At 34.0% G+C, this 10464-nt stretch overlaps 2 protein-coding genes across 2 annotated transcripts; both read right to left on the bottom strand.

The window, feature by feature from the left end:
• Positions 1 to 4358: 4358 nt before the first annotated feature.
• Positions 4359 to 6066, bottom strand: LOC120156426 (zinc finger protein ZAT4-like). The gene has a single exon (XM_039167737.1). The coding sequence runs from the start codon at positions 5438 to 5440 to the stop codon at positions 4478 to 4480; it is 963 nt and encodes a 320-aa protein (XP_039023668.1). The 5' UTR covers positions 5441 to 6066; the 3' UTR covers positions 4359 to 4477.
• Positions 6067 to 7513: 1447 nt separating this feature from the next.
• On the bottom strand, positions 7514 to 10464 carry LOC120156425. The gene is made up of 3 exons (XM_039167736.1): positions 9744 to 10464; positions 9165 to 9316; positions 7514 to 9072 (listed from the first exon to the last, which is right to left on the bottom strand). Exons 2-3 carry the CDS (start codon positions 9307 to 9309, stop codon positions 7670 to 7672), a joined length of 1548 nt encoding a protein of 515 aa, XP_039023667.1. The 5' UTR covers positions 9310 to 9316; positions 9744 to 10464; the 3' UTR covers positions 7514 to 7669.

Here is a 10464-nt window from a genome sequence, read left to right as displayed (position 1 = left end):
TAATAAATTACTCACCAAATAGATTACTAGTGAGACTCAAGCTCTAATGTTTACTAAAAATGCTAATGAATGTTCAACCTACAAAACCTAATAGATTATTAACAGTGGCAGACCTTAGTGGAGATAATTTTTTGGAGGTCTTATCAATTTTTTTTTAAAAAATTGAGGGATTTAATAAGATTTTTCTAAAAAAGTTGAGAATGTGATTAAAATTTTCAGAAAAAATAGAACTCTAAGTTCTAATTTGATAGAATTTAATTGAAAACATTCAAAAATAAAATAAGATTTAACAAGATTTTTTAAAAATATTGAGAGGGTGATCTAGTAAAAGTTTTAAAAAGATTTTGAGGAATATAATGTAAATTTTTAAACTTTGGGGCAAGGCCCCTCTGATTGATACAATCCGCCCCTTATTATTGATGAGACTTTAACTCTAATGTTAGTTGGTAAGAATGTTAGTGTGTGTTGAACAAATAATAGAATAACTTCTGGTTCATACCATTTGGGAGAAAATAAGAAACACGTGTCTGTTTACCAGATCTACGAGAAAAGGGGAAAAAGCAGAAAGACAAAAAGCGAGATTAGGTCTTTGTTCCCCACTTGTGGAGGTGATGAAAAGATGAAGAAAAAGCAAAATGATTACTTTTTTTTTCCAGACACGTCAAGGGATATATGAAAATCTGGTTGGAGTTGAACTTTGAAGCGTGCCTGTCGGTTTTGGAACAAAGCATAAAAAATGGAGAACATTAATCCAATCCATATAGTAATATGTTATAAGAATTTAGCAGTATATAGCTAGCTGCAGTTCATTTATTCATTTAACACTAACCCTTTTCTTAGGTTTTTTTTTCTTTTCAAATACAGACTATATCCACTGATTTGGTAGATGAACTGAAGGTCACTGATCTTGCCCTAAAGATCAGTTCAAGAGTCTGCCAAGTGCCAAACCAAGGCAATTCTTTGTTTGCTTCATGATAAAAGTGCGTGAGTCCTTTACCAGAACATACAATTCCTTTCCTTATAGTATTTTGCTAATATGATGAGTTCATTCTCGTAATGAGCAGATTTATCTAACCTAAGCTCTTCGAATCTAATACATACATGGGAATAAATGTATATATAAATCTAATATTTGATGCTTATGCACGCGGATATATATTGAATTTCCTGTTTATTATTAGGTTTAAGTGCCTGAGGTTAGGTACAGCAGTTCATGGTATCTTTTAGCTCTAATACTAGTTTAGAGCCACTAGTTTCTAACTTGCCCCTCTGTGTACATTGATAACCAATAATTTGTTCTAAAAAGAGAGTTTAATAATAATTAATCTTAAGCTTAATGAGGAAATATTAAAACCATGAGTGTATATATATAGGTTTTGTGTGTGTATATATTGGATCTGTTGTGCTGTAATCGAATTAACTTGGGTCTCGTCATGGTTTCGTACGTGACCGTGAAATGCAGAAATCTATAAATAGTAATAAATAAATGTTAATAATTGGGCGCCACTTCTTTCTACTTTTTTGTTTAACGGGCGCCACTTGTTTTTAATGGTTCAGATGCGTGAATTTCAATGTTGCTTCAGAGTTAGGCAGTTAGCCGACATTGCTTTTAAACCTCTCCTCGCCTCCCCCTACTTTTTCTTTTATTTTAAACCTTTTTCAAAATTCTCCCTTTTAATTAAAACTTTTACTTTTGGCTTTTTCTCCTTCATTCACGTTGTTCAATAGTTATATAGGGACGGATAATTTTATGTAAGTGATGAATTTATAAAATTTTAAGTATAAAATAATTTATAAAATTTAAAGGGGTAAAAATATATTTTAATAGAAAATATTTAAAATATAAATGAATTTAAAATTTTTAGGAGATGATTGTTCTTATCTGTCTTCTTCTAGGTTCATCTCTAATTATATAGAATTCGATCAAATTTTAAGTTAATAGTTTTTTATCCTATTTTAAGTTTAATGCTGTTTTTTATATATTTATAAAATTTGAACTTAAGATTTAGACATAGAGGTTATAGAGGATAATATCATAATAGATAGGGTAAGATAAATCGAAATTTTGTCTCTCACAATCTTTATGTGATATAGGGACCGTTTGAGAATGCTTATAGAATACTTTTGGTTTAAAAATTTGTTTGAAATGCCAAAGCAATCTCAAACATCTCATTTTCAGTAAAGAAAAAAAAAATCATATTCAAACGAGCTTATTGACTCAACCAAAAAAAAATATGAAAAAACGGTACTTTTATGTTGGAGAAGCATTCCCAAACGAAGCGATAGTGTACTTATAATTCATCTCAAATTCGATATAGTTTGATTTGGTTCACTTTAAAATTTTATATATAGTATATAAAAAAATTAGAAGAAAAAATATTGGGACATGTGGATTTCGTTTAAACGTAACCGCGACTTCTACCCTATCTTAAAAATCAAACAAACACCCCAAAACTTGATTTTAAAAAATTTACTCTAGCAAATAAGATCAAATTGAAACTTATTGATTTCAATTCCTTTTTATCGTTCCTAAAAAAATCAAGCTTATTGTCAAATATTTAATCTATTTGTTTTTAATTTCAATTAAGTTCATTTATTTATTTGATTTATAAATTGAAGTACAATTAATAATATCGTTATTGAATATTTAAATTTAACTATAGTTATTAAACAATGTTAACAATTGGAGTTTAATTATTAAACAAATCGAAAACACTAAATTTAGAAAACACAACAACTACAAAGATTAAGAACATAATTAGACCTAAATAGAATTTTCACTGAGGAGCCGATTACCGTACAATTAATTCCGGTTTGGCGGTGGCAGAAGAAGTAGAACTGGTGACTTTTCTCATATCCTCGGCGATCTTTTTATAATGGGTAAACTACACAAATGATCATTAATGTTTAAATAAATTTTACTTTCTCCACTAAAATTTTAAAGTAATAAATTGTTCACTAACATTATCAATTTATAATAAATTGGTCACTTACGGTTAACAATCGTTACTGTAATAATAGAATATTGATATGACACGTTAAACAAATTGACTTAGCATGTTTGACTATGAGGGATACCTTTTGATCGACCGTTTGACTTAATTTGTGCTTGTGCAATCTTTGACATGTATTGCGTATGTTTATTCTTTTCAGGAAAAAATGTACAACAGATACAAATTAGGAGTCGAGGGTGCTAAAGTTTTGGAATTTAAGGGGATGTGGTGGAAGTGATTGGGGAAATTTTGGGTTAACTAGATTTGAAGTTGACCCGAATTTAGATCGATTTTTTTTGAGCTTCGATTGAACTAAGTTTAGAATTTGATTTAAATTGGTTGGATGGTTTTGGGATTGAAACTAATAGACCCAATTGAATTTAGTGTGGGCCGAATGAATTTCGGTGGTCACATATACAACAAATTTTTATGAGATGATATAATAAACATTTTGAGCCCAATTTGGATTTTCTACCATTTCATAGTGGAGTCTTGTGTGATCGGCCCGAATGCCACTCCATCACCATAATTCAGCTTTAAAAGGGCAACAAAATTAAAGCCCATTCGAGTAACAAACAAATCAATGAATGTCTTTCTCAAGTAGACGCAATCAAAGGACAAGAGAATATAATAAATGAACAACGAAACAAAAGGGACATGGCGTGCTGTAATAATTATATAATAAACATAAACAAGTATACCACTCTGTCAAATTAAATGGCAAAAAATGTACACAAACACACACTAAGTAATGAGATTGGGATTATTTTGTTTATTACTACTTTCACGATACAACCGTATCCCATAGCCTATGTTAGTTGAATTCAAATGTCGATATTTAATAATTTTTTTGAATCTTCAAACTATTATTAGTTTTTATTAATCTAAAGTGATTACAAATAGTATATGTTCTACAGATTCTCAACCATTTGACAATGAAAACTCAAATACTTTGCAGTATCAAATATTTGAACTGAAACCTCTAGGGGGACAATAACCATTTATTTGATCACTTGGTTCGTGCCCAACTATAATTCTTAAAACCACTCCATGTACCTTCCAATGTTTCAATGCCATCTCCATAGGTCAAAGAGGGTAATATTTTAATTTCACAAAACTGAACTAAGCTTTACCTACTTTACAAGCTTGGTATGGGGGTTGACCTAAATTCTTGAACTATATGTTCAATGGGAGAGAACAATGTGATAAACAAAGGTCACTTAAAACTTTTTTAAAACTTTCTGTGTCCCGAAATTCCAACTATATTCAAATTCGAGCCAAATCGAATCGCTGAGCGATAGATAAAACTCTTCCAGCACTTTTTTTACACAAAAAAATGTAACTTTTTATTACTTGACTCGGCACATAAGCTTGCAGACAAACTTACCTTTGTTAGCGACAAAAGGAGAGCATTAAGAATGATGAGGGGCATGAAATGTACCTTATAGCTGAAGGATAAAAAAAAGAAGTAAAATTTGTTCGTTTTATACACTGCAAATTGCATCATCTTCACCATGAGATGGAAGGTTAAGGTCAATTAGAGCTGGAAATGGCATCTCTGGTGAGTCTTGTTTGATGACCAATGTTGTGTCCTCTGGATCTCCAACAAAATGTGACCTTTTGTGACCTCCCAAAGCTTGGCCTGACTTGAAAACCCTGAAACAGAAAGGGCACTCATGCCCTTTCTTCCTCTTTGACCCTAACTTCTTCTCAGAATTGCCATTTGATGAACATTTGAATTTATTCACATCTTCAGCTCCAGATCTAGACTTCACTTTCTTGGGTCCAGACTCACCAGATTTCAGCTTGGTTTCCCTTTGTTTCTTAATAGATGATTTAGCCTCCAAAATAACTGAGTTGTTATCTGAAGAATCTGCAACTGAGTTCAACCCTTTGTTACAACCAGAAGAATCCCTTGAAAGCATCATCAAACACACAGCAACCTCTTCTTGCTCTTGCTGATCTTCAATCCCAGACACAGATGATGAACCGTTTGGTATAGAAACTGAACTGATAGAAGTTTTGCACCTTATTCTTTTAGATCTCCTCCTCCTACTTGTTGATGTTTCAGTGTCTGATTGATTATCCCAATGATCCTCAAATCTCTGGAAGATCCTTTCTTTCTCAGAGTGATAAGCCATGTGACCACAGAGTGCTTTCATTGACTGGAAACCCTTACCACATTCTTTGCAAATCATCTCTCTGAGCAAAGTGCCATTGCCTGATTCATCAGAAAATCTCTTGCTTTTCTTGAGGTTTCCCCTCAGATCATAAGTTGCATTAGTGGTGGAAACAAACTTGTTTATGGAGATTTCAGCTCTTCCCTCTGCTTCAGCACGATTCTCATTGTTCATATGAGTCCTTATGTGACCCCCTAAGGACTTACCGCTAGGGTAGCCTTTGTTGCAATACTTGCAAACAAACTTCTTCCCTTGATTTTGTTCCATTAGAGAATGATCACTGGGAAACTGAAAATACCCAGTAAACAGTGACGCATTCCTTATCTCAAATCTTCAAAAAGATTGCATTTTTTTCAACGATCTTTGTTGTCGCCATGAACAAAGAATCAAATTTAAGATCAAGGAGCAGAGGAAAAGAAGAAAAAGGAAAACAGATCGCAAAGTTGCTTGTTTGGTTTCAGTGGAGAAGATGATGATGATCAAAACGAGAATTAGCAGCTGAGATGTGACAGTTCTCCGTTTCAAGTACAACAAAAGAGATCCGACCCACAGAAAAAAAAACAATCCTTAAAATCTCATTTTTCTCTCATCCCAAACACGTTATTCCAATGAAACCAAAAACAAAATCCTTCTGAATCTGAAAAATCGAACTTTTAAAGGCGATGGGTCGCTAATGAAGGCGATGAGCAGGCTTATAAGAAGAAGAACAAAGAAGAAATAAACCCATGACTGTCATTTCCTCTCTCTGTGTATACCCTTTGTTTTTGTATTGTATTTGGAGGAGAATTCCATGCATGTAAGCAAAGAGATTAGGAGGGCAAAAAAAAAAAAGATAGACAACACGTGTATTCAAGTGGGAACCATCCGGTGATAGGAATTGAACGGTCGAGATTTGTTTTAAGGGTCCCCGACGAGTGAGGAGTTCTGTTGCAACATCCAAACAATGCCTTCGCTTTTGTCTTGCTTGTAAAGCTCACACAAGTGTAGGGGTAGAATCTCCAATTCGTCATACCTTTGCCTCCACTAAAAGATATCGGTTCCTGTATATAAATGCCAATATGTCAAATTGTGCTTGGCCCCCATTTTCTTTGTTTTCTCGATTATATTCAGAGTTAAATCGAATCGTTTTTTAAATGATCAATAAATTTCTTACTACTGAACTCGATAGTCATCCTTTTATTATGTTGATCCAAGTTATGTATACAAAAAGAAAGTTGATAATCCAAATCGGTGCCAAATCTCACCAAACCCTACAACACACAAAATGTTTTGGTCCACTTGAAGAATTCAGGCTGTAATTTCTCTGTCAAGGGCCCTCTTACATATTGTTCTTATAATGGAAATGTGAAGTTTCACCATGTTTGTGGTACAATGCAATTCACTTTGACTTGATTTTTCAGAATGCACTTTGGTCATAGGAAGTACTTTGATCCTATATCGGAAAACTTTTATGAGAAGTTATTCCAAATATGTCATGACCCGTTCGTTTATTAAGTTAAATAAATAAGTATGAATAAAATCATGTTTATTTAATAAAAGAATTAGCATGAATAAAGGTGTGTTCAGTTCATTTGTGTTCACGAATAAACTTGTTTAAAAACTCGTTTATTCGGTTCTTCTTTTCATTTTTTTATATTGTTCAGTTCGTTTGTGTTCACGAATAAACTTGTTTAAAAACTTGTTTATTCGGTTCTTCTTTTCATTTTTTTATATTTTAAATATTAGTGAATGTAAGAACTAAATTAAATAGATGAAAAATTTTTGGAGTTCAATTTGTAAAACCTAAGGAGTTCAAGAATTAATGGAAAACTTTAATCAACATGAACATGTTTACAAACTCTACACGAACATGTTAACAAACATTTACACTAACATATTTGTGAATATTGAACGAATGAATATGAATACAAACACCTTAAAAAATAAAGAAATGAACAAAATACAAAAAATTTAAATGAATACAAGCAAACATAAATACCTTCAAAAATAAATAACCAAACACAAATATAATTTTATTTAAAATTTACATCCTACCACAGACCTCATAGAAGGATGAAAGTGGTACTTACATATCATCGCTAAATGAGAGACCGACGGAACTCAAACCATAATATCAATAGATTGTCTTTGTATTCAAGATGACACCGCCTAACTTTCTTGTTTTCCTACTAAAAATTTGGACGTGCTTAGTTGACTCAATGCAATCCCATTTAGCACGCAATGTTAATATAGAGATAAAAGAATAAAACAAATCATAGATATAAAATTTGGTTGAATTCATCGATGAAATAGAAAGGTATTTTATGGTAGCTATCACCAGCCTTGTATAGTCAAATATCATATACAAAATCAAAAAGGATCCCATTAACAGCACTTGCTGAAGCAAAATACATTTGGTAGACGACTTTACAGGGGAAAAAATGTTTAAGAACCAAAACCTTGGCCTTATCTATTGAGAAGATTCTGGACAATTCAAGAGCAAACCATCTGTTTCTTTTATCTCGTGTCTTGTCCGAAAATCTCTTCAATTATGTTGCAAGTCGGCTGGAGATCGATGCCTTTTTTCGAAGATGTAGAATACCTAGTGTCCCAGATTTTGGCACCACATGTATCCAATAAATAAATATTGTTCAGCAGCTCACTAGACTCACCTTGTTTACCTTGCTGCAAAGACTTGCTAAGGTCCGTCTTCGTTCTACTAACATGCAAGTTAGCCTTTGTGTCAATCAGATTATGAGCGTCAACCATGTTTGGCTGAAACTCGAAAGACATACATGAGTCATCTTGTACATTGATATCCTCCATTATTCCAAAACCCTTGTCCGTTTGTTGGAAAACAGGACCGAACCTGCTAGCATCAAATGACTTCGTAACATGTCCTCTGAACGAAAGGTTTGTACCATAATCCTCTCTTATTGCAGCCCTGCTGTAATATCCGGCACCATTATAACCATAGGAGTTGTCACTATTATCATCCTCATTGTTATTGTCTTCCTGATCAGCAAGGGATTCAATAGCAGAGTCTTCATCTTCTTCTATAGCTTGAACTTCGTAAGACTGTTGATTTCCATAAAACTCATCGTCATCGCTGTCAATGTCCAGACTACTGGATCTGTTTTGAATAGCTCGCCTCTGAAGGATAAAGACATTGAAATAATAGCTGACAAGCTCTCTCTTGGATCGTGATGGGAAAACCACCGACAACTGCTTCCAAAATTTCTTACCCAATGATACAGGATTATTGTAAACAACCTCATGAAATATCTCTTCATCTTCTTCACTCCATTTATATGCTACATGCTCTCCCATGTTATAAAACCCCAGTTTCACAAATTTTTCATGCCCAAGGGATTCCCGTAATATTTTCCGTGCCTCCATAACATGCTGTTGCACACATCTTGAAGATCCCCTATCCAGGCAGCTACAATCAGTTCTGCCAGCAGCAACATTACCACTTATGTTAGCAGAGAAATTCGAGTCGGGCATTGGAATGATACATGTTCCCATCCTAATATCTTCACTGTTATTATCTACGATTTCTGAGACATCATTCCGAGCAAACTTATTATTCTTCATATGCCTACCCCATGATGGAACAGTGGCTTGATGATTTGGCCCAAGCGGAACTTGTTTTCGAGGAGACCGATCCAAGAGTAAATAATAGTTGTCCTCAACAGGAGAAAACATTCTTCGCTGGAAACCAAAGTCAAAGCATTCAGACGAAACAGGTGAAATTGCTGCTACACCAGTGCCTGTATCTTCCTCACTAGAAATGCTAGTGACCAAAGATATTGGAGCAGTAGTCTTGGAATCCTCCTCAGCAAAACGAGTATCATCCAGAGCATCAGTCTTAAATTCTTCATACCACTGGTGTTCACAAAATCCACTCTCGACTTCAACTGCATCACACAGGAAGGTCACATCAGTATTTAAACCATGCAGCATAATATGAACCATTCGCATAAGACAACAAATAACAGCCACCCTTTACCTGAAATATGAGGTTTTTGAGGACTATAACTATGGGGAATAGTATCGGCACACCGAGTCAGCTTGTCATTATAGACAGGTTGTCTCGGATTCTTGAAAGGAAGTTCTTGCAGCTCCTCATCTTCAAAAGGCAGTTTAAATCCCATTTAACACCTGTGGGACACAATTAATTATAAGAGAAAGTATAATAATAATTCAACGAGGGAAAAAGAAGAAGATGCAAATCACTAATGCAAGTCAGTAACACAACAACAAATGCACAGTGACACATAGTAAGACAAAAATACATCACTTTCAAGATTAAGCTTATGTAAAAGGACAATTGAACAGTAAACATTGACTGACATAACTAAGAAATTTTGATATAACAATGCTTGGAAGAACATTACTATCAATATTAATTAAAATGCACGTCATTTCATTCTACAAGCATAACTAAGATCAAAGGTATTTCACCAGTCAACAAAAAATTAGTCTTAATTTGGTACGCTGAGAAGGTTAGTAAACAATGTCATGAAAGCAAGAATTAAGACACTAAACACAGAAAATTGAATAAATTTAAATTATTTAAGTCAATTACCTCTAAATTGTCTTGAATTGGGAAACCTTCGGCTGTTAGAAATGACACTAAAAATGACAAGGATCAATTAATACCGCAGAAGCCTCAATTGAGATGAGAACAGCACTTACTTTTGTACTAAATTTGATTTCACCACGGAAAGACGCGTTTTCCCTAATTAATTTGACTACCTGGAAAATCCCCAATTTTTGTAAGAAAGCCCTAACCCTAAATTCCAATTTCGTTGAGAAAACAACAAAATCACGACAGAGAACTCCTCCAAAGAATCACGCCACAACTTAAAACACCGAAACCCTATAATAATTTCAGATGGAAACGAACTATAACATACGGAACAAATACAACTCCTAGAAGGAAAACGAATCGGGAAATTCGAACAAAATTAGACCAAACCAAAGGGAGAAATCAACATGAATAGACAATAAAACGAAAACCCATGAGAAACTGATGGGAGAAAGGGCTCAATCGAAGAGATTGAAGAACCCTAACCCTAGAAACACGTAAAATCAACAGCCGGGATAGAAAAGGAGATCGATCGAAAGGGAACAACGAGAATTGAACGGATATTTACGTGATTGATAGATTAGAGGAAGAAATTAGGAGAAAATCGGAGATCGATTTTCTGATTTAATTTGGGGATCGAGAAAGAGGCGCCAAACAGGGTGACAAGGAAGAAGGGAAGACACGGTTCGAGGGCTTTTCTTTAAGCAAAAAGCGGTCC

This window comes from Hibiscus syriacus, unplaced genomic scaffold (assembly GCF_006381635.1).
Source record: "Hibiscus syriacus cultivar Baekdansim isolate YM2019G1 unplaced genomic scaffold, ASM638163v2 tig00111220_pilon, whole genome shotgun sequence".
In the NCBI taxonomy this organism is placed as follows: Eukaryota; Viridiplantae; Streptophyta; class Magnoliopsida; order Malvales; family Malvaceae; genus Hibiscus; species Hibiscus syriacus.
This window is presented reverse-complemented; position numbering and strand designations above follow the sequence as displayed.

Bases quoted from the DNA above. Each gene is read 5' to 3' on its own strand.
- LOC120156426 (XM_039167737.1), bottom strand. From the start codon at position 5,440: ATGGAACAAAATCAAGGGAAGAAGTTTGTTTGCAAGTATTGCAACAAA.
- LOC120156425 (XM_039167736.1), bottom strand. From the start codon at position 9,309: ATGGGATTTAAACTGCCTTTTGAAGATGAGGAGCTGCAAGAACTTCCT. The intron at 9,073-9,164 runs GTAAAGGGTGGC...TGTGTGATGCAG, and splicing joins TCAAAAACCTCATATTTCAG to TTGAAGTCGAGAGTGGATTT.